This window comes from Brienomyrus brachyistius, chromosome 23 (genome assembly GCF_023856365.1).
Source record: "Brienomyrus brachyistius isolate T26 chromosome 23, BBRACH_0.4, whole genome shotgun sequence".
Taxonomy (NCBI): domain Eukaryota; kingdom Metazoa; phylum Chordata; class Actinopteri; order Osteoglossiformes; family Mormyridae; genus Brienomyrus; species Brienomyrus brachyistius.
The window spans coordinates 20,097,693-20,121,777 of NC_064555.1; the positions used below are offsets into that span (position 1 = coordinate 20,097,693).

At 42.3% G+C, this 24,085-nt stretch overlaps 2 protein-coding genes across 3 annotated transcripts in view; both read right to left on the reverse strand.

Annotated features, from left to right (window-relative positions):
* LOC125719281 (perforin-1-like) overlaps nt 1-9,087 on the reverse strand; it is a 24,862-nt gene extending 15,775 nt beyond the window's left edge. The window contains exons 1-3 of the mRNA XM_048993925.1: nt 9,039-9,087; nt 4,543-5,103; nt 2,767-3,913 (exon numbers count right to left, since the gene is read on the reverse strand). Of these exons, the coding sequence (XP_048849882.1) occupies nt 2,767-3,913; nt 4,543-5,081 (1,686 nt within the window). The 5' untranslated portion in view covers nt 5,082-5,103; nt 9,039-9,087. The remainder of the gene's footprint in view (nt 1-2,766; nt 3,914-4,542; nt 5,104-9,038) is intronic.
* LOC125719279 (perforin-1-like) lies at nt 2,469-23,029 on the reverse strand. 2 transcript variants are annotated; one of them, XM_048993921.1, is made up of 4 exons: nt 22,880-23,029; nt 20,655-21,215; nt 19,273-20,419; nt 2,469-2,766 (listed from the first exon to the last, which is right to left on the reverse strand). In XM_048993921.1, exons 2-4 carry the CDS (start codon nt 21,191-21,193, stop codon nt 2,719-2,721), a joined length of 1,734 nt encoding a protein of 577 aa, XP_048849878.1. In that variant the 5' UTR covers nt 21,194-21,215; nt 22,880-23,029; the 3' UTR covers nt 2,469-2,718. The 2 variants fall into 2 exon arrangements, with proteins under 2 accessions (XP_048849878.1, XP_048849879.1); XM_048993922.1 differs by lacking the exon at nt 2,469-2,766 and having other exon boundaries at nt 18,899-20,413.
* Nucleotides 23,030-24,085: the final 1,056 nt, after the last annotated feature.

Consider the following 24,085-nt stretch of genomic DNA (forward strand, 5'->3'; position numbering starts at 1 on the left):
CAGGAACAGGTGTGGCTCATCAGAAGCCAGGTAGGATAGAAAACCTACTGGACGGTAGCCCTCCAGGACTGGAGTTTGAGACCCCTGTCTTACAGTATTCATTCATTCTGTCACATGAAGGTGTGGGGAAGCATTTTGCTGAAACCCAACGTGTGTTTATCATTTTGCATGTCAAGTTTTGCCATTGGCATTTGTAAATAATATAAATGAAGTCGTTAACAATGAGTTCTCTGTTTGAGCGTTTGTTTAATTTTCAAATTCACTGATTTTCAGTAGACTAGACTGGGTAGTTAGCTTGATAATTACAGTAAGCTGTATGTGTGTTCAAGCTGAGCTAGAGGCTTTGAAGCCAGGCACACACTGCATCTCATGTTGTCGACTTAATGAACTCCTTTGATTAACAAAAGCAGAATTTACAGAAGTTGCAGACCTACTAAAATAAGAAAAAAAGACGTTTTTAGGTTAGAATATCAGCTGTCCACATTGTGGTTCCTTCATTTTAAAAATAAGCATCCCCCACTGGTACAGTGATTTCCTGTCAAAATCATTAGCAGGAGAAATGTCTTCTTCAGTTGCAGTTGAGGATGGGTATTGTGGTTTACAGACGAACAGTATAGAACAGACAGCATTTGCACGAGTGTTTGAAAGTGTGAGATTCACGCTAGATGCATGAGAGCTAGCTACCCTGTATCTAGCCGACATCATTTGCATGATGCGAAAGAATCTGATAGAGATGAATAGAGTTAAGCAGACAGGATAGAAGGGGCCTGAATATCATCAGAGGTCTGTAGGACAGAAAGTTCATGAGCTTCAGCAACTTTTTTTCTTTAGAGATTTAAAATATAGGACAAATAAATAAAAATCATCACCCTCTCTAGCTTTAAAGTGTAAGCTAAGTGCCATACGACGGTAGCCTAAGCACTGCCAGGTGCTGTAACACATCAAGGTTTCATCTGGCCTGCCTGCATCACATAATAGCTGTTCAAAGTATTGAAATACCTCATTATTTATATCTGATTTGGGGATCATCTCTCCTTAAGCTGCAGCTAAATCATATACAGGGCAGATTTCAGATAAACCACTGAGTGACCTCTAGTGGCAGTTTCTGAAAAGAAACCTGGAGTCCAGTTTAAGACCCCAGTCACTACTTCCAGTTCTAACCCGGTTTAAACTGACCACCGCAGTTAACCTAATGACAGAGTAGGTGATGTCATTTTGTTGCTACTGAAGCCATCTTATTAAATGGCAGTGTTTTGTACTCCACTAGAATCCGTCTGCAGCAGTCCTTCATATCTACTACTGATATTCATACAGTGAGATGCACAGATCAGCAACATAACATAAGAACAGTGTACTGAAGATTCATCAAAATATTATGTCTGTTAGGGGCTTAATGATGCTTAAAAGTGCATTATAGACGAGACCTTCATAGAGATTTCACAATGCAAAATGCACATGACTATAATGTGTTATGTCTTTTCATGAATAGTTATAACTGTGCTTATAACACTTTATAAATGTACTTAATGCATTATGAAGATATTTATAGCCATTGCAGAAGCGAATATGCACTTCGTTTTCCATCTAATGTGTATAATATTGATATAAAAAAATATGCCTCATTACACACAGGATTACTCTGGAATATTTTAATATACAATGCTGCAGCTTGGATGACCAGATTGAGTCAGTTCTCTCGATCGCAAAGATATGCGAATCATGCCTCTGTGTTATACCTACCCAAAGTTACGAGCCTGGAGTTAATGGGTGCAAAAATAAATGCATTTTGCATTTGTCAGGTTCTCAGAGTTAACAAACATATGGATATTAAGCTGTTGTGATAAATATTGAGACATTGATGAATGGTCTTGGCTGATCTTGAATTAAACCTTGAGTGCCTCCTTAAGTGTTTAGTTCCACCACCCCCCCCATGACTCCTTAATCATCTATAGTACCAGTCAAAAGTTTGGACATGCCAAGCTGCCTACAAAGGAGAGTTATAGAGTCACATGACCTGGCCACCTAACCAAAACCCGGCAGAGATGGTTTGGCAGGAGTTTAACCAGAGGATGAAGGAACAGTGGACAATGAGTGCTGAATATACATGGGAATTCCTTCAGGACCAAATCGGTTCTCGAACAGCCTTCTGCAATGGATTAAGTTCAAGAATCGAGGTTCTACTGTATGTTATTTTATAGTTTGATGTCTATAATTATCCTAAAATGTAGAATTAAAGGTATAATTTTATTTGTATTATTATAGTACTATACTAATTAAAATACTCCCATTATGAACAATGACATCTTGGGCTCCTCACACTCTTGCATGTCTACACTAGACATCCATGTGACGTGATCATTTTTGATGTTTTTCAATCATTTTGATCATTAATAGCACACAGTTTATGCTTCTCAATGTTTTATTCATGGAGCAAGAAAAAAAAATTCAAAACATAAAGCAAACATTTATTCATCTTAATGCTAAATCCTTTACATCTTAAAGGATTTTCTACTTTAAAGGCTTTTTGTTTTAGGTAATTTGGCAGTTTATCTACAAAAGATCTACTTCAGCAGAAAACTCTCTCAAAGACTTTATATCCCATACACAGCTCTGGATCAGTTATCACTGAAAGGACATTAACCATAATCTGAAGTGATCTGACCTATTGGAAGCCATATTGCAAAGCAAACAGCTGCAGGTGGTGCTCACCGTTTGAAGCTATAATATGATGGAGTGGTTCCCTGGTTGTTTCCCAGCCTTTTTTACCTTCCAGAGATTCCTAGCAAGGATCCCATTACGGGAGTCAAAGATCTTTGCTTGGGAGACGCTCATAGGTGTTGGTATGTATTCAGAACAAATACTACCACCCAAGCTGGGAGCACATGTTAATGTGTAGGAGAAGAAGAAGGTACCATATGTAAACATACAGGTGTCTGAAACAGTTCCTCTTCGAAGGTCAAACGAACATTCTCCTAGAAGGTCACTGTCCCAGTATGTATCTTCTTCATATACCTGGAATGTTAGCTTAGTGGACATGTCAACTTTGATGGCACCAAACTCAAAATTATCCTGCCATACTGGATTGTCATCATCTGGAATAATCTCAGTACGCTTACTCTGTGTACCATATGAGACTAGAACAGAGCCATCAGTTTTGGTAAAGCGATCTCCATACAGCTTCTTTGCTCTCATTTTATACACTTTCAGTGTAGCCAGTCCTTTTGAAACTGGGCAGCAGTTGGAGTTTATATTCTCATTGCCATTGCAGACACAGGCACAGTGGTCTCTCGCAGAAGATCTTATTCCTATCTGACAAGATTCAGAGCAGGTCTTCAGCAGTGCGTTCTCTATGATGTACTCTTCTATTGCTTTCTTAACTGGCTTTATTGCAAAATGGCCAGAAGGCAGCAAAAAATGTAGGGGTTTCAGACTGTAGGAGACTACATCTGGGCTGTTCTTCAAGGAATTCAGCCAAGTCTTGTATGTACTTGGATCTGAACCACCTGAGAAAAGCAAATCTGCTGAATTAACATTCCCACCCACCACCTCAGAGTGGCGATCACTGAACATGCTGCTAAAGGTCTGGCTGCTGCCCAGTTTCTTCTTAAGTTCCTTGCAGTGATGGGCTTCTGTCTTTATACTTGCAGTCATTGCAATTGTTGCTGAAGCTTCAACATCCAGGCAGTCTTTAACAGCTGTGTCTGTGAGGCCGCTCATTGCAGTCTGGCAGGTCTTGATGGCAGTGATACTCTTTAATTTTCCACCAGTTTCCACTAGTTTAATAAAATGGGTACCATATATATCAATCAGATTATTATAATGTGATGCAGTATTTTGGTTGTACTCTTTAGGCAGCTGGTTAATGAACTCCAGAAACTCTTTGTGAAGTGGAGGCTTAGTTGCTACACTGTACCTGGGGAAGGCAGGGGTAACATAAAACAATAATGAGGAGGAAAAGAGAAAAAATATGATGGGTTTCAATATCTATAATAACATCTATTTTCATTCGTGCCTAAAATAATCACAAGTAATTTATGTAAAACTGTGTGTCCCTCAACAGTGTTCTGAAGCACCGTCTCTAAACTGTAAGTATGCTTTAAAATGCAGCGCTGTTATTACCTCGCTAGTGAGAAATGTCATGTGTAGCCTTTAAGTTGGTACACTAGGCTAACTAATACTGCTGCAGCCCAGTTGTTGAAAGTTTCATATTCACCGTAAATATTAAAATTTACTTTCGGAAAATTGTCTGTCATGTTGTTGTTTTTGTTAGTCCTGTGTGCTGTATAGGTACTGTATGCTAATTTCCGTTATTACAGTTAACTATGCGAAGTGATATGGAACTGTAATGTGGTCAAGAGAGCTACCTGGAACTACGTTCGCCGTGCGTTTATCTGAAAATAATTGCACACCTCAGAACGTTCGTCAGCCAATCAGATTCAAGCATTCAACGGTCCCGTAGTATAAAGTTTTATAATCTCTTGCTCATTTACATATTTAGCTTTTTGTTAATGTTTTGCATGTCGTCTTAAAAGTGAGTCTCACCTATACAAGCTGCAGTGGACCTGATGTTTGGTGAAGCTGTATTTGTCTTGCTTTGATTTCGTCATGGCAAACATTGCATCCCGTGAGTGGGTACCGCCCAAGCCCACCCCAACTTTCACATTAGGGTTGACTGGAATCTCTAGGCCAACTTTCCAGTTGTTTGTCACACTGGATGTGCTGTCATTGACAACAGACTCACTGGATTCATAGACAGTGCTGGAGACCTTCATTCTGCATTTGGAGAGGGGTCTCCAATCCACTACAGCTATTGGAATCTTCTGCCGGATCCCTCCCAAGTAAGGATTTTGCCTAAGTTTACAGGTTCCGTTTGCATTCCTCCACTGTTCAGAATCGATCACATATGCACCTTTGTGCTCCATCTTCACAATATCAAAGCCTTCTCCTCCCAGGTTGTAGCCAGGGACAAAGGGAGCCTTTTCACACTCTTCTGGGGTTCCAATGGCCATGACTCCTAAGATGCCAGGAGACTGGAGGTGACATAACCAGCCCAGGACAAGGAGCCTCCACAGTCCCTCCATCAGTGGTGTTTCAGGTCCGGTTCTACAGTAATAAAAATACACAATTCAAACAAATGGTCTTAATGTGAGATTTGATACTACATAACCATGAACAAGAATATGAAGATACCCACACGTAATCGTACATGCGACTTCCATGATAAAAGCACAATATAAGCACAAGAAATTTTTGCTGTATTAGTGACTGAGTCGGTTTGATTTTAAGATTTAATTACTCAAATTAAGAGGATGTTAAATATCTCAAAAATGAAACCAGAGTGATAAGGGCAGAGCAGCAGTTCAGTAATATGTCAGGCTGGTACCAGGGAGTAAACAGCTTAGGAAATATCAGACAGCTCCCTGCTAATAAAACAAAGAGAAATCAAGCTGCCTGCAGTCTTAAAGACGTACAGCAGAATCCCAGCTTCTCTGGTGGGCGACAGAAAGAGCATGAGAACAGGGGACAGTTACAGATTCCGATTCTTTACTGAGGTTGTGCTTTGCCCTGTGCTATTGCGCAAACATACCCTGTGTCCTTGGTGAGCACACACTTTGTGCTGGGGGAGAGCTTGATTTAACCCTAAATACCTATGTGCTGCCTGTCTTAGTAACCCACAGCATATACAAAGAAAGGGCAGGGTTGCAGTGGGGGCCGTAGAGCTCGAGCCGCACCCAGAGCCGCAGCCACGGTCGGAATTCCTGCCAGTGGATTTTTTTTAATTGCCAGATAGTCTATACTATGGAAAAAATATACCTGGAATAACTGAATATTCATACTGATTTGAATGACCAAATTCTACTAAATATCCATATTGTTGCAAAGTCAGCGTGGTAATTAATTATTAATAAATAAGCAGAAGGGCAGATGAGAGTTAACATATTCACTTAGTGGGATGACCAGAGTGAGGACCAGCCGTGGCACGGACAGGGGAAGTGGCCAGATCACACATCGAACACCATCAGGGGATCACAAACAGCCCACAACAGGGAAATGTTATATTTAACACTTCATGAGAATGCGATGCACTTACATTCACTGACATAACTACATACCACGGACATGATTTAAGTATTTACACTAGGTACAGTCCGGTGCAATGTATGCCAGTCTGCGAAGGATTACGCCCCATGCAAATTTCTGCGATCTTTCGGCAAGCTCTAAAAACATGTCAGTTTAACTGTTCATGGCCAACTCGCAAATTACTGAAACCAGGAATGTCTGTGAATCTGAAGGGGGTAACTTGTATTTTAAATGATGTTACTATTATTTCTATATATATTAATTTACATCCTGTAACAACTGTGAAATACACAAAAACACAGCAAGCAAAAATTTTGCTCGTTTGTCAGCATTCAGATACGTGTTGCTATGCTCTTGAGTGAGCAGAGATTCTGTTCTCTTACCTTAGTTAAATATTATGTGTTCTGCATGTATATTTTTGACTCTGTCTGTATAATTTTGACTCTGTTGGTTTCAGGAAACCCACAATAAATTAAATTCATTAAATTCATATTTGTCTGCAATGTTTGTGTTTTTTGTAATAACGATCTGTGTTGTGCAGGTAAAGATGGAGATCTAGGAGACCCACTAATAAACAATAAAGTGGATTCAATTCAGTTTTAAATGGAGTTTGATAATCATGTTGTACATTTTTCATTATTTAGAAAGGGGGGGGGCAAATATAGAATTTTGCAACAATTTTGCAAATTGTCAATTTATTTCAGAAATGCTCCAAAGCAATGAAGAAAAATTGTAATATGGCCCTCAAGAACGCATAGTGAAAAAAGTACTTAAGTGTACTTTAGTCAGTAGCAAAATGTGTGGTAAAAGGTTCATTTACATGTGACATGCCCGTATTTTGCTGTTTCTCAGCCCAAAGCACGCAAGTCGGCAGCTATGCAGTTTTTTGGCTTAAGTGCATGGCATAATAGACCCTTAAATGCGTAATATATTTAGTCAGACCTCTGCTTATGTACAAACCTGCAGAGGGTGACTCTTGCTCACAGCTAGCAGGTTCTTACCTATTATCTACCCTAAAAGATAATATTTAAATATACCCTGACCCTGGGTAAACAGTTGTACATTTGATGCATGAACGTTTACAGTTTTTCTCAGTTGCTTTGGTGCATTTCTCAGATTAGAATTTAAAGTCTCAAAACTACCTGTCCCACTTCCACATCCCTGATTCACTTGTGCACATCATAAAAGCAATGTCTCATTCCATTGGGAAAATGTATTTTACCAGTACTCTGTTGAATTATCTTAGCCCATCTAAGCATTAGTTCATTGCATAAGTCATTGCATGCAAAATGGCTAAACCTGTTGTCATAATCTGTCAAGGATATTCTCTATACAGCTCTATTACAGTTGGTAAATGTGTCCTGAATTGATGAATTGCTCTCAATCGAATCTTAACTTTTATCAATGGAGGGGACTGTTTGAAGTATTAGACTGATCAGTGATCAACTACAGTAGTCCTCTAAAATATCACATCTCGTGAACCTTCGGTTGGCAAGCATATATTGCCAGAGCATGACACAATATTACAATTTCTGACAATAGAAGAACGTGGAAATGAACAGGGTCAACAGTCGGGAAGAAGAGGAGTAAGGCTGCATGATGGAAGGATAAGGAGGTAAAACAGAGGAAGAGGTACGAGAGGCCAGGACATAAGGCACAATACCAATGAAATAGGGGCCACAGTTATGGAGCATTTTCCCAGTTATAACGTTGCAATGGTTGAGGCTGGTTGAAGGATACAGCTAAATGTTGGGATATATAAGCATACACACACTGTTTATATATACTGTAAGTTACAAGTGTGTTTATGTGGTATAGTATACTGTTACAGAAAAAGTACAGCCTTCTGCATTCAATCATTGTCAACAAAACCTTAGCTATAGTTTACAACAGAAAATAGTTATATTGACAACATGACTACGCATTTTACAAACATCTTGTTTGTAAACAATGACACAAGGACTTGTCATTCTGATACCACTGACATGTTCATTGGCTTAAATACCTACTTTTGAGGGATAAACTAAATATTTTGAGAAAGTTATGGGATTTTGCAGGTGATCCACTGTGTGGTGGTGTTTGTACAAATAGTTTCGAAAAATGCATGTATTGTTTTACAGATGTTGATTTCATAAATGTACCAAAGTGTCTGAGAAAAACTGGAAATATACAGTGAATGTAAGTCAGGGGCAGACCCAGGACATGCTGGAGGGAACTATTTTTCTCAGCTGGCTTGAAGGTTCCTGCAAATGCCCCAGAGCTGCAGTCTGTGGCCTTGGAAAAAGTGAGGTCTACTCTGATCTGCTAAGTGTGTTGCCACAATAACCAAGAGAAGTAAAGATTATTTATTTACGTTCCAGTTTAAATAGAGTGAAATCATGAAGTAAATGATGTGCTTCACCCATATCCAGGTGCATTCCTATGAATGTCTACAGAAGACCAAAGCAGATGGGCAGCACTCACATTAATAAAGGTGATCAACTTTCCAAGAAACATAATACCATGTTGAAGAAAATGTGTAAAGAGAGTAAAATAACCAAAAGGAAACTATCTTAAGTAGCTGCACAACATTCTATTGATGATCTTGTTTTTTGTGTCCAGGAAAAAGCTGCAAACTCCATTAAATACTTTTTGAAAATAATATCAGCAGTTTAACAAATTTTTAGCTCATCTTTTTTTAATATTACCATTATAGTGAAAATTGTAGCATTTGTATAACTTCTATATACAGTGTAGGATGTAGTTTTTGCTTTAATTTTTTTTGCGTTAATTGATGGCTTAAGGACTCCTTAAATATGAAAACACTTCTTATATAGTCAGTGGTTCTTAAATACTTTTTGTCGTTCTACATTGCTTAGGCAAAAATATACAACAAATACATAAAATGGTTCAATTACACATTTCCATAATTTTCTTGATTTGAAATATTAGCAACTCAGCCACATGTGTGATCCTACCTTATTCAGTGAGCAACCAGATCAGATACCATTGAATGTAGATGTGGAGCGTGTCCCTTTTGGCGTGCCTGGTTAGATTGTTCATCTTTTATATCAAGTTCTTTTCAGCGTCACACTGCAGTTTTGAAGATTGCTTCCTTACTTAATTATTACCTCATCTGCGCAGCATTTACTCAACACTAAATGTTTGTGGTTCTGCTCAAGATGCCTCCAAATAGTGAAGAGGCAAGTGCTCTGTCCTCCATTTATTCAGCAGCCCAGTGAAAACAGATCACATAATGTAAGACACCTATGTATTGTTCAGCATTTATTTGTTGCTCTTATCCAAAATGGCGTAAAACTGAGAAAGGAGGGTCAGGCACAAAGCCGTTGTCTGACAGGGAAAGTATGACCCAAATGCCGCTGTGGACAAACCCCACATTGGGGACTTAATTCGATGAGGCACACAGGTTCAAACAAAGCCTGGGGAGCGCTTAAATACAGGATTAACAAAAGGGCAGATGAGAGGCAGCTGGGAATGGTTAATACACTATGAGGGCAGGAATGGGAGGCAAGACAAATGAACAACTGGTGTGGCGTGTTTAGGGTCACACTGCAGAGGAAACAGAATGATCAGACAGGTGCAGGGGGCTAGAGGCATGGCAGCCATAACCATGGTGTCAACATTGGGGGCAACCAAGGCTGAAATTATGATATATATTGGGGGGAGACATTGCGAGCATGTCTGAATATTGGAATGGATGTCCCCCCCCCCAATATATATTGTAATTACAGCCTTGGTCAGCCAGTTCCTGGAGCAATTGGGGTTATGTTCTGCACTGTGCTCTAAAACCCTCCCTTTTTTTAGCTTGCACAGCGCAAGAATGATTTTGGTGCTAAATAGGATTGTGCAGTATTACAGTAATACCAGGGTATTTTCCTTTGAAAACTGAGTGAAGCAATTAATGCAGTGAACATTATTTTCACAATCGACTAGCAATGCCTGAAAGATCAACTGTTTAATTGGCTGGTGATCACTGTTTTAGACAAATAGTCTTGCTGGGATATTTGATACTACATAGCCATGAATCAGAAGAACAAGGCATCCACAACCATGCAAACTGAATATGGAGCTTCTGTTGTGTTCAACTCTGCTGCCAGTAGGTGGCGATGTTAGAGCCATGAGTACATTCTCCCTCACTGATTTTGAACATAACAGCTTCCATGTTCATAAGCAGAGCAGCAGCTCCGTAATAAAAAAAAAATTCTAGGGTCTGTTGGTGCAGAAGCTGCATGTTTCCTCCATGCGCTGTTATCATACGTGAGGCAGCGGCCAGGGAGTAAACGGCTTAGGAAGCATCACACTGCTCACTGCAAATAAAAATCAGGGGAAAAGCAGGCTGGAAACGTGCGGAAAGAAATAACATCATTTCATAATTTACTATTATTCCAGTGCTATAATCCCAAACTGTCATGCATATAATGGAGAGAACATATGAACTGGTGTCAGTCAATGAGTCAGCTTCTTACAATCTATTATAATCTTTTTCTTTTTTTTTATAAATAACTTTATAAATAAATAATAAAGAACATATTGCCTGCTTTCTTTCCTATTAGCAGTATTTTAACGTATGCTGTCTCTTTTATATGGTTTATTTTATGATTTTATATTGTTTGTATTAAGAACAGTACTTGTGGCATGAGATCAGTCACAGGAAGAACATGCTGGCCCTTATGAGGCCTCTATATTGAAACAAATGGGGGGGGGGGGGGGTACTAAGGAAGCTGATGGTCTATTTTTCAACCATGAGGGACTTTTGGTTGCTCCTCTGCCAATTGTTGAGAGATACCGGCTAGATATAGTCGGCTCACCTAAACGCATAGCGTGGGCTCTGGATTCAGTTTCCTGTAGGGGGGCTGGATGCTTTTTTCTTCTGGAGTGCAGTAGGTGATTGACAACGAGCTGGGGTGGGGCTACTGCTGGCCCCCACAGCTCGATACATTAACATCGGAGTTTACCCCTTTGAACGAGGGGGCTGTCTCCCTGCGCCTTCTGGTTGGGGAGAGGTCTCTGACTGTCATCTCCGGCGAATGATGGTTCCGAGTCCCCAGCCTTCTTGGACTCCCTGAGAGGCGTGCTGGTTAGTGCACCACAAGGGGATTCCCTCGATTTACTGTTGGACTTCATCGCTCACGTGGGCAACAACAGTGTGGCCTGGAGGGGGGGTGATTGGGAGGAACGGACTCCCTGATCTGAACCCGAGTGGCCAATCAGCTGGCCAATAGTTGCTTTTAATCATGAATCCATATTTGTATAATTTAGTTCAGTTGTTCCCAACCTTTTTAGCACTGCGACCCATTTTTTACCATGTCAACTCAGTCACAACCCTAAATCAAATATCAGTGTAAATTAACAGCATGATCAGGCACGTAATGCATTCTGCAACTTATACCAATCAATGCCAATCAGTGCCTATGGTGACTCCCAATATCTTTGCAAGAGGACAAAGTTCTAAGTCTTTGGAGTCCTGATGCTCCTTGTCTTGCTGTATGGCTGTGAGATATGGATGCTATCCAGTGAGCTGAGAGGAAGATTGGACTCCTTTGGTATTGTGTCTCTTCGGAGGATCCTTGGGTACCACTGGTTTGACTTTGTGTTGAATGAGCAGTTGCTCAGGGAGTCCAGAATGAGGCACATTACCTGCATTGTGAAGGAGCCTCAGTTACAGCACTACAGCCACGTGGCGCGTTTCCCTGAGGGTGATCCGGCTCGCAGGATCCTCATTGCTGAGGACCCAAGCGGCTGGACCAGGCCGAGGGGATGCCCACGTAACATCTGGCAGTAGCAGATGGATGGCCATTTCCAGAGTGTGGGACTGGACAGTGTGTCTGCCTGGGGGGTCACCAGCTGGGTTTCATGTGCATCAGCACCCGACCTGACCTGACCTGAATGCCTATCACACAAATCTGATTGGATGTGCCGGTGAATTTTAAACGAAGTATCTGTGCTTTGGCTGTTTGGATTGGTTGAGTGTTCACTAGTTTTGTGTTAAGCGTTTGCAGACCCAAGACCCAATTCCAGGAGTGGGGCTGGGAAATCTGATCGTGGATCAGCATAGGAGCTTGCTGGTTTTAAAATGCTTATATTTCCAACTGTGCCTCGCGACCTTTCAGAACTTGCCATGACCCGAATTTGGGTCGTGACCCATGGGTTGAGAACTACTGATTAACTCTGTGTGTGGGCTCTAGGCCGCTAAATATTACATAACATACCTGGACCAACGAGAGATAAGCAACAAGCTAGGCAGTCGAAAACCTTTGCATTTGATGGACTTTTGCTAAATATTTTGACATATTGCATCTGTTTCAGCCCTTACATGTAAAAGATATGTTGTACTTGTAGCAACGAGCATTGAAAGCATCGACTCCAGTGAAATATTACCATACTTTTGTACCTTTACTTCTCTCTCTCATAGTCACCAATAGCAGGGTCTGTGTGTGTGTGTGTGTGCTGCACATTGCTGCGTGTGAGAGAGAGAGTGAGAGAGAGAGCAACAGCGAATGAGCTGCACCTCACCCTGCCCCTCACCTGCAGGCTCCGAGAGAGAGAGAGAGAGAGAGAGAGAGAGAGAGAGACTGACTTTTAAAATCCCTTTATTGTCACAAAAGCACAAAGAATGACAGTAAAAACAACTCACAAATAGGAAAACGCTGCACAAATCCACATAAACCATGCATCATCTCACTTCTAACACAAGGCCCTGATCTTCACCAAGTTCACGCAACACCCCACCCTGTCCCCATAACGTTGAGAAATTCTGCAGGGTATGGGTTAGCGAAGAGTACACATGCTCCACCCTCAGCCTCATCGGCACCAGCCTCACCAGTACAAGCTTAGGATCTATCAATGCAGTCCCTCTCAGCTTATTCTGCCAAGTCAGCCAAACCGCAGGCTTAGCTTGCCCCGCCAAAAAGTTTAACATGCACAATTTACCCTTCTCACACACCCTGTTTCTCAGAGCACAGATAAACAAACCGTTATTATTGTTGTATAAATGTTATTATTTTTACTAATTTGCCCAGAATCCACAAAACCACTGCGTCAGCTGTAGGAACATGATCCCAAGCCTCACATACCTCAAAAAAAGGTATGTGAAAGTTTCTTCTTGCCCCTAAAACGGACAATCCCCCAACCCTGGAAGGATGAATATGTGCCACTATCAAACAGATCAAACTCTTTTTCACCAAAAATATAGTATCACAGTGTAATAATCCATAGTCAGCCTCTGCACTTACAACAGTGCTGTAGTCAGTGACCCGTATAAATACCAATGGTGTAACATATGTGGTTTGGCTCTCATCTCTTTGCCCAGACTGAAAAAGAAAGAATTTGCAGCATCCGTGTCCCTAATACGAGACATACTAGCTCAGACTGAAGCCCCCTTTGCCCATTCATTCAGGAAGGAGCTCAAGACCTTCCTCTTCTCATCCAATACACCTACAATGTCAGTGGCATCACCGCACCAGAAACTAAGTCCCTCTCAAATAAAGTAATTTCCTTCTCCAAATCTCAAAGGATGCTGATAACCACTGCCTTCGACTGAGCAGTGTACCGCTGGCAAAACACCCTGAGCTGAACCTTAGTCACATCCCACCAGGATGCCAAATCCCTAAAGATCTTCTTTTCCATCCAAGCGCCAACAGAATTTAGGCGTTGAGATCTTTGACAGAAGCAAGTCAACTGACACCAAGTGTTGATCAAAAAAGGTGCATGGAGTCATACATGCCATCAAAACCTTATTCCACCCAAACTTCGACACACAGACCCTGTCTAGGCGAGCAGCGCTGACCCGACCAGTCGGCACGTTCCGCGAGGTTTATTGTGATACCGCCCCTGTTTATCACACCGCACATCTACCAAGCCCCAATCCCGCACCAACCAATGAGGCCCCCCCCCCAGACACCATACAAGACTCCTTCCCAGTCCTATCCAGAGTGACATCAGCGGTGCAATTTCAATCACCCTCAATCACAACAAACACATCACGACCGTACTGCTGCATTTAAAAAATCACAGCCGATCGGTATAAACAGGAAAGCAATCCGGGCTAGGTGGTGACAAGGGACCTACAGAGCGAGAACAGGAACAAGGGCAGGGGGCACTAAGGGGACTGCAGGGTGGGAGGGTCCTGAAGAGCCTGCAGGGCAGGAGCTGGAGCAGCTGCCACAGGCAGATGCCCGCTGGATGTCCAGAGACAGTGAGGTGGGCACTGGTGGGACATCATGGAGTGGAACTGGATCTGGTGGGACTTTCGGAGGCAGTGAGGCTGCCACCGACGGGACCTCCTTAGGGTGAGCATGATATACCGGGAGTCCTTCAGACAGGCACCAGAACCAGGAGGCTGCAGACACAGAATGGACAGGTTGAGGTGGGGGGTGAAGCTGGGACACCTGGAGACAGTGGTGCTCCTATAAATGATGTGCTTGCGCATTTGTGACCCATCGCCACAAAACGAGTCTTAAGTCGCACTGGTGGAACTGCACCCATATGACTAATTTCGTGGTGATGGGTCACAAATGCGCTTTTCCCACAAGCAGGTCCTCGTCCAAAAAACCGATCTGGTTTGCCAGGTAATTATGGCATTATAATAGCAGTCCCCCCGTAACTCATGCACCCCTGCCTATTAAAGGTGAGGTGACATGCTATTATAATTGGTTTATTGCATGTTATGCATAAAGCACACATCTGAATAATTAAGGGAGTTGCACTGCCGTGAAATCCTTTTCCATCAGGATAACAAAAATGAATTTGTACACACCCATAAATGTTAGCTGTGCTTTGCATTGCATCATCAAAATAGAGCCCATTATTATTGCACATGGGAACAGCATCTATATGTAACATCTGTTTATGTTAAACAGTCTGACAGAACTGGGGTAAAATCTGTCCCTGATCCTTCTGGTACATGTGTGGATTGTCCTGAATTTCCTACCAGAAGGCAGTAAAAAGAGAAGAGGCAGTGCAGGATGGCTGGAATCCTTCATGGTGAGCTTTTGTCGTGTGTGGAGCAGCTGCTGTACCAAGACATAATACACCCTATGAGGATGGATTCCACAGCACTCCCGTAGAAATAATAATCGATCCTTTATTGTCCCCATGGGGGTATTCTTTTTTACACCTCCCTCAACTTGTGTCTGTAGGGCAGCCAGCTGTTGGGGTGCCCAGGGAGCTGGGGGTTAAGGGTCTTGCTGAAGGCTGAGTTTGAACCCAGGCACAGAGGCCTGAGGACTGTGGTGCTCATCTGGACTTGGTGGCTGAGGAAGTGAAGGCATTGGTGAGCCTTTTTGGCGACAGCTGCTGAATGCTCTCACCACTTGAGGTTATTGCTGAGGGTGACCCCAAGGGAAATTGAAACTGCCTAGCTTCTCAAAGCGTCTCCTCCAATGTAAATGGGGGCATGAGCTGCATTTTGCTTCCTGTAATCCATTCTTGCTAGCTAATCAATGTCTCTTACATTTTACTCTAATTTAGATCATCCTTCGATCATCTAAGGCTGTTACTGTCTTATGAAACTTCCCAAAATCAGCCGCCTGTCATGCCCTGCTCATCCGATCCTCCTGTGTGCCACGCACCCTCGTTAACCTCATGTCGAATCCCCGTTTGATCAGCTGTTTCGAGTTGCTGTCAATAGTCCTGTGTATTTTATTCTACGTTAAAGTATGTTTGCCCAGTCTGGTCATTAACGTTGTGATGTTTCGTAGCGCTGTGTGTATGTGTATTCCTTATGTCCTGCACACGACATCACACCGACCTTCTGAGAAACTGATACGTTTTTGGTAACATGCAAACAAAAATCCACAACAGGCTCACAGACGTACAGTTAGAAAAACTGGTGGCAATTCAGGCAAACCTGCGGCTCGTTGAGATTAAACCCCTCCCACCCAAGTGGACAGTGACTCAAAGGGTGCGGATTCTGTCTCTGTTTGATTGAGCATTCATGAATTGAGCACATTTCAAAGCACTTTAAAAACTGTATGTTATGTTTTGTCTGAACCTAGATCACACTTTTATTTATATTTTGCGAATTGCACACACACACACACACACACACACACGCGCGCGCATAATTAAATTCTCGTTCCCAGGCGCTGTTATCCTTCAGCAGCGAGCTTCCGTTTCCTTCGGACATTACTATACGGTTTTTGGCACTGCGCAGAAGATCTGGTGATACCAGAAAAATGCCTTTGAATGATTAAAAGAGATTGGACAACGTTTTTCCTTCTTGCGCTGGTGCAAAGTCTGTTTTTTTTCCGCCGTCAAAATAGCAAAATGGAATTGTTAATTCCCCTTTGCGCTTTACACTTTGCATTAGATCATGTCAAAATGGAGGCCCTGGTCTCTAACCAGCACTTTAGGGAAAGTATCCTACTGTTGGTTACATCCCCTCTATAGAGAACAGGTAAGGGGCCAGAGATTAGATTCCGACATTTTGTTTTAGCCTTAACACATAAAAATGAAGCTCCTCTTTAATACTTCGGATTGTCAGGACTTTATATCATTAGTTTCAGTGGTGACTTCATTGCTGAAGTTTGAGTCCAATTTCGTCTCGACGTTGGAAACTCTGGCCCCAGGGAGGCATTTTACAGAAACCTCTGCTTTTCGACTGATAAAAACTCTAACCTTTCTGACTATCGAGTCTCCAATTACAAGCACCTTTTCTGCATCTGCAGACCTGCCCCCAAGAGCAGAGAAGCTGCTGGTGGCTGGTGTGCAGGAGCTCTCGTCTTAGAACCACGTCTGACCATGACCCAGTACTCACGTACGCTGGCCGCTGGTGCCGGACTGGAAACAGTCACGGCAGGAGGGATAACAGCCAGATCCAAGATGGATTCGTGTTCCGATTGAGCCGTATCTAAAAATCCCTCAATCTGCTTAATGTCCACTAAGATACTAAAGCGCTCCTCCAATTGTGAATCCTGCCCTCCAACTCTAGTATCACTAATACAGGCGAAGAAGACATCACCACGATTCACATTTTGATTCGAAGTGGTTGTCAGAGGTCATCAGTGCCCAGCGAAGGTGGTTAATCTGTCAGAAGATTAACTTGTGGAGTTTGCCTTCTGATTACATTATTCTAATTATTATTTCAGAGAAATCTGTAGTTTGAAAGTTCACACTACCAAAGACTTTGGCTCTTACAGGAAACACAGGAACAGCGAAGTGCCCAGAGGAAACCGGAGGGCAACATGAGTGGAACATGCAAACTCCACACACATGGAGGCATAGTGGCAGTACCAGAGACAGAAGAATTTCAGCGGGTGGCCAGGGTTGGACCAGAGGTCATTTTGGGGTGGAACATAAATCGAAATATAAGGCATTTAAAAAATTTGGGAATATTAAAGATACCTATATGCTATAACTCTACATTATTTATAAATCAGGCAGTGGTTGAATTATCAAATACATATTTAACCATACTGCAAATACGATTGGGGTGGCCACTGCCATTCCCTCCCAATCTACATGTGCATGGGGGAGACTCAAACCCTGGTCCCATACAGTGAAACATCCCTATTAACCAGTGCACCACCATGCCACCCCCCCAATGCTAATACATAAGTGAATAAATTTTATAATGAAAATACATTAAGAAAATACTAGTTAGCTAAGTAAGGAATAATTGACGACGGGCCGTTGAATTATTAGAAAATAATGCACACCCGAGGTGGTAATGCGTTACACCTCGGGTGTGCATTACTTTCTAATAATTCAACGGCCCGGAGTCAATTATTCCGCTTATACTACGGTTGCCACACCTCAAGACATCGATCAGATGATATATTTCAAGGGATTCGTCCGGTTTTTCTACTTAAATCGCTATTGTGAGTAGGATTATTTCTTCCGCATCTCATCCAACGACTCTTTTGCTAGTTCCAAAACATCATTTTAAAGCTGGCAATGGAGGCTTGAGCCGTTGATAGAAGACTAATGCAGTTAATATTGAAGTTATTAGAAAGAGAGCGAGAGAGACAGAGACACAGAGAAAGAGAAACAGAGAGAGAGCTTGTATGAATTAGGCTACCTCTGTGTGTCCCTCAACAGTGTTCTGAAGCACCATCTCTAAACTGTAAGTCTGCTTTAAGATGCAGCGCTGTTATTACCTCGCTAGTGAGAAATGTCATGTGTAGCCTTTAAGTTGGTACACTAGGCTAACTAATACTGCTGCAGCCCAGTTGTTGAAAGTTTCATATTCACCGTAAATATTAAAATTTACTTTCGGAAAATCGTCTGTCATGTTGTTGTTTTTGTTAGTCCTGTGTGCTGTATAGGTACTGTATGCTAATTTCCATTATTACAGTTAACTATGCGAAGTGATATGGAACTGTAATGCGGTCAAGAGAGCTACCTGGAACTACGTTCGCCGTGCGTTTATCTGAAAATAATTGCACACCTCAGAACGTTCGTCAGCCAATCAGATTCAAGCATTCAACGGTCCCGTAGTATAATATTAAATAAAAATGACTATAAATGTACTATTAAATTAAAAGTATTATTATTATTTGTATTATAATCTAATAAAAAATACTTCCATTATGAAAATTTATGTCTCGGGTTCATCAGACTTCCATGTGACATGATGTTTTCCAATATTAATAAAAATAATAATGATACCTTATTGATTACCATGGGGAAATTTTCTTTTCATCTACACCATCTTGCTCTCCATTATATAGGTGAGAGCAAGCTTGGCAGTGAAGGGCAGCCACCCATAGCGAACGGCAGCCAGGATTAAACCAGTAACCTTCTACTCACAAGCTTGGCCCACTGAGAAACACGCTGTAAACAATTGTATTTCTGTAAAAGACAATCAGATTACACATTTTATGCTTGTCAAGGCTTTATTCAACTAGCTGGATAAAAAATATGCAAAGCAGAAAGCAAATATTTATTCGACTTTCGTGTGGTGGGTTAAATACATTACATTTGTTTATTTAAAGAAAAAGGCATTTTTGTTTTAGATAATCTAGCAGTATGCATACAAAAGACCTACTTCAACAGAATACCTTCTCAAAAACTCCTTGCATCTCATGCACAGCTCAGGATGAGTTATCACTGAAAGGACATTAACCATAATCTGAAGTGATCTGACCTATTGGAAGCCATATTGCAAAGCGAACAGCTGCAGGTGGTGCTCACTGTTTGAAGCTATAATATGATGGAGTGGTTCCCTGGTTGTTTCCCAGCCTTTTCTACCTTCCAGAGATTCCTAGCAAGGATCCCATTACGGGAGTCGAAGATCTTTGCTTGGGAGACGCTCATAGGTGTTGGTATGTATTCAGAACAAGTACTACCACTTAAGCTGGGAGCACATGTTAATGTGTAGGAGAAGAAGAAGGTACCATATGTAAACATACAGGTGTCTGAAACAGTTCCTCTTCGAAGGTCAAACGAACATTTTCCTAGAAGGTCACTGTTCCAGTATGTATCTTCATCATATACCTGGAATGTTAGCTTAGTGGACATGTCAACTTTGATGGCACCAAACTCAAAATTTTCCCGCCATACTGGATTGTCATTGTTTGGAATAATATCAGTACGCTTTCTCTGTGTACCATATGACACTAGAACAGAGCCATCAGTTTGGGTAAAGAAATCTCCATACAGCTTCTTTGCTCTCATTTTATACACTTTCAGTGTAGCCAGTCCATTTGAAACTGGGCAGCAGTTGGAGTTTATATTCTCATTGCCATTGCAGACACAGGCACAGTGGTCTCTCGCAGAAGATCTTACTCCTATCCGACAAGATTCAGAGCAGCTCTTCACTAATGCATTCTTTATGATGTACTCTTTTACTGCTTTCTTAACTGGCTTTATTGCAAAATGGCCAGAAGGCAACAAAAAATGGAGGGGTTTAAGAGAGTAGAAGACTCCATTTGGGCTGTTCTTCAAGGAATCCAGCCAACTCTTGTATGTACTTGGATCTGAACCACCTGAGAAAAGCAAGTCTGCTGAATTAACATTCCCACCCACCACCTCAGAGTGGCGATCACTGAACATGCTGCTAAAGGTCTGGCTGCTGCCCAGTTTCTTCTTAAGTTCCTTGCAGTGATGGGCTTCTGTCTTTATACTTGCAGTCATTGCAATTGTTGCTGAAGCTTCAACATCCAGGCAGTCTTTAACAGCTGTGTCTGTGAGGCCACTCATTGAAGCCAGGCAGGTCTTAATAGAAGTAACACTCTTTAATTTTCCACCCATTTCCACTTGTTTAATAAAATGGGTACCATATATATCAATCAGATTATTATAATGTGATGCAGTATTTTGGTTGTACACTTTAGGCAGCTGGTTAATGAACTCCAGAAACTCTTTGTGAAGTGGAGGCTTAGTTGCTACACTGTACCTGGGGAAGGCAGGGGTAACATAAAACAATAATGAGGAGGAAAAGAGAAAAAAACACAACAAAGGTTTCAATATGTGGTTCAATGACTATTTTCATTGTTGCCTAAGAAATTGAAAAAGTATCTTTTTGAGCCTGTTACGTAACAATCTTTTAGCTTTTGTATTGTCTTCTGTTCTATTAAACATAGTTAGCTTTTTGTTAATGTTTTGCATGTCGTCTTAAAAGTGAGTCTCACCTATACAAGCTGCAGTGGACCTGGTGTTTGGTGAAGCTGTATTTGTCTTCTTTTGATTTCTTCATGGCAAACATTGCATCCCGTGAGTGGGTACCGCCAAAGCCCACCCCAACTTTCACATTAGGGTCGACTGGAATCTCTAGGCCAATTTTCCAGTTGTTTGTCACACTGGATGTGCTGTCATTGACAACAGACTCACTGGATTTATAGATAGTGCTGGAGACCTTCATTCTGCATTTGGAGAGGGCTCTCCAATTCACTACAGCTATTGGAATCTTCTGCCGGACCCCTCCCAAGTAAGGATTTCGTCTAAGTTTACAGGTTCCGTTTGCATTCCTCCACTGTTCAGAATCGATCACATATGCACCTTTGTGCTCCATCTTCACAATATCAAAGCCTTCTCCTCCCAGGTTGTAGCCAGGGACAAAGGGAGCCTTTTCACACTCTTCTGGGGTTCCAATGGCCATGACTCCTAAGACGCCAGGAGACTGGAGGTGACATAACCAGCCCAGGACAAGGAGCCTCCACAGTCCCTCCATCAGTGGTGATTCAGGTCTGATTCTGTATTAAAGTACAAAAAAACTTTGAAACTGTAGACCGGTGCTAGGATGGCAATGGTGAAATGAATGAATTATCCTGTCACTTCCAGCTCTACAGTGTGAGTGAACGTGACTGACGTGCCTCCAGAATAACAAATACTTTTCATAGGGAATGATTGATGCATTTCAGCTCATCTGGGGAGAACTTAGCTAATAGCTCAGAGTTGTTAAAATCTTATCTAGCTCTGATTTAAAGGAGCCCAGGGTTTTAGCTTGCGCTACACTAGCAGGAAGACTATTCCATACTGTAACTACACACTGTGTAAAGAAGTGCTTCCTCAAATTCTTTTTAAAACGTTTTCCCTCTGGGGCGGCATGTGGTTAGCACTGTTGCCTCAAACCTCTGGGACCCGGGTTCGAGTCTTTACCTGGGCTACATGTGTGTGGAGTTTGAATAGCAACTATTTTTTCAGTGTGCAACTAATTGTGCGCTGCAAACATTTCGTTACCAAACACGTCAGAAGCCAGAAGATCAAAAACGTATAATTTTCATTCAGAATGGGAAGAGGATTATTTTTTTGTTTACTCAAATTCGAAGTCCACATGTCTTATATGCAATACGAGTGTGGCTTTACCGTAGAAGGGCGATTTGGAGCAGCATTTCAAAAAGATGCAGGCGAAAAATGCGTGAAACGAAACATCATTTAGCAACAGAGCAGTCAGTTTTTACCCAGCTGCATCTTCCCAGTGCCAGCGGTCCCAATAAGGTGGAGAAATACATTTATTTACACTTTTTCAATTTGGAGAATTACCTGGATTTGCTGTGTGCCTGTTAACTATGTAGAAAGGCAATAGCTAGAGTAATAGCTATGGCTCCCTATTTGAACTGGTAGATCTTGGCACACTGGCCACTTGAGTTGAAAATGGTTGGGCACCTCTGCATTAGATGGACAGAGAAAGTCAATTCATTCACAAAATGCATTTTGTGAGTGGACGAAATATATTAGTAAAAAATGCATTCCATGAATGATAGTGAATCATTTTTGTAGATGAAATGAATGTCATTTTGTGGATGAAGCTGATTCTGTGGAATCACACGAATTTTTAGTCGAACGAAAGAATGCATTTCTCCTTTTGTTGAGTCACAAAAGGCACCAGGAAAGGCATTTCGTCCACAAAATGAACGATTTTGTCATTAAATGATGCTTTTTTTGTGGCACAGAATGTATTTTGTGCACGAAAATGAGCGCTTGATACTTGGCGCCCCGTACAAGAGCAGCAAGAATTTCATTGCATGACATTCTAATGCAAAAATTAAACTTGATTTGCTGAATTCTGTCCATTATATGGTTTCATGTGTGCATCTGAAGTACTTAGATAGCAACTTAATTTACTATAAATTCGTATTACTTGTGCAGACAAGATAAAAAAGGTCTCCGTAGCTCTGTTAACGTGCCTCATGTCAAAATATTTATCACAGTACATTCTTCTCTACATCTGAGTTTTTGAATATCATGGAAAATATTATCATGAAACCAATAGTTGTCAAAGCATATATTTTTTAAGTTTTACATTACTTGAGCAAAATATACAGCAAATGCGAAAAATGTTTAAATCAGACATTCCGCACGGATATTTCTGTTGATAAATTGATATATTGGCAACTCATCATGTATAGGATCTTACCTTATCCAGTGAGCAGTCAGAGAGACAACTGCATCCAAACTTGGACAGTGTGCCTTTTGGTGGGCCTGCTTAGATTGTTCTGTTATATGCAGTTATTTTACACGTCACACTGTGGTTTTGTAGACTATCCTTAAATAGATGTGTGGTCACTCTAACATAATGGGGGGGATGATCTGGAACTATTCAAGTTTTGAGACAAATCAGGAAGTTTCACCAACAATGTTCAACAGCGATTAAACATGCTAAAAATAAATAAGCAATGAAGTTGCATTAAATAAGCAACTTACATTAAATCAGGCAGAACAGTGTTGTCACGCCCGGCTCGTACGATCCTCGCGTGTGCCACGCCCCCCTGATTATCCACGTGTGCTTCCCCGATCGTACCCAGCTGTACCCTGTTGTTTGGTCTATTTCAGCCCGTGTCTTACCTTAGTGCCTTGTCCGTCATTGATGTTGTCGATGTCAGTACCTGCCCGTTGCTCCTGTTTGTGTCTGGGGTCCTGCTCGCTCTCTGGCTCCAGTCTCCCTTTCGAGAGCGAGAAGGAGGAGCTCATCCCTAGCCCGCTGTCAGAATCGCTTCATTTTGGAGCCCGTTTCCTGGCCCGACTCTGGGATAGCGAGGACGAGAAGCAGAGGCAAGTACCATTCCCGGACCTCGAGCCCTTGTCCCCCTGCCAGCTGCCACCTCTCGAGCGGTATAATTTCCGGCCCGAGAGGCTGTAGAATTGGGGAGGACAGCGAGCGATTAGAGACCCAATCCCGCGTATGCCCCGCTTTCCACAGGGGGCAGGGATCGTCTCTCCCTCGCTGGACTTACCAGTCCCGCCGGTGGAGGCCAACGCCCCTAAGACGCTCCCCTCACCTCTGTCGGAAGGCAGAGAGCGGCTGGCACACAAGTTCTTCGCCCTCCAGGGCTTATATTGGAGGGTGTTGGACAGCTTCCCAGCTCCTAGGGACTCAGAGGTGGAACAACTCCTGCATCAGCTTCACAGAGACTTCGAGGCTTTTAACCCCGCCTCTGAACCGGCGGCCCTCGAAGCCCTCGCGGAGGGCTTACAGAGGCTTCTCCAGCTCTGGAAGCCGGAGGATCCCGCACCGGAGCATCCGCCTCTGCCCCCGGAACCTGAACCGGAGCAGCCCCCTCTGCCCGCGGATCCTGCTTGAGAGCAAACGACGTTACCGGCGGACCCCGCTCCCGGGCGACCG

Bases quoted from the DNA above. Each gene is read 5' to 3' on its own strand.
- LOC125719279 (XM_048993921.1), bottom strand. From the start codon at position 21,193: ATGGAGGGACTGTGGAGGCTCCTTGTCCTGGGCTGGTTATGTCACCTC. The intron at 20,420-20,654 runs GTGAGACTCACT...TGCCTTCCCCAG, and splicing joins GTCCACTGCAGCTTGTATAG to GTACAGTGTAGCAACTAAGC. The intron at 2,767-19,272 runs GTAGAAAAGGCT...AATCTCTGGAAG, and splicing joins TTGCTAGGAATCTCTGGAAG to GTAAAAAAGGCTGGGAAACA.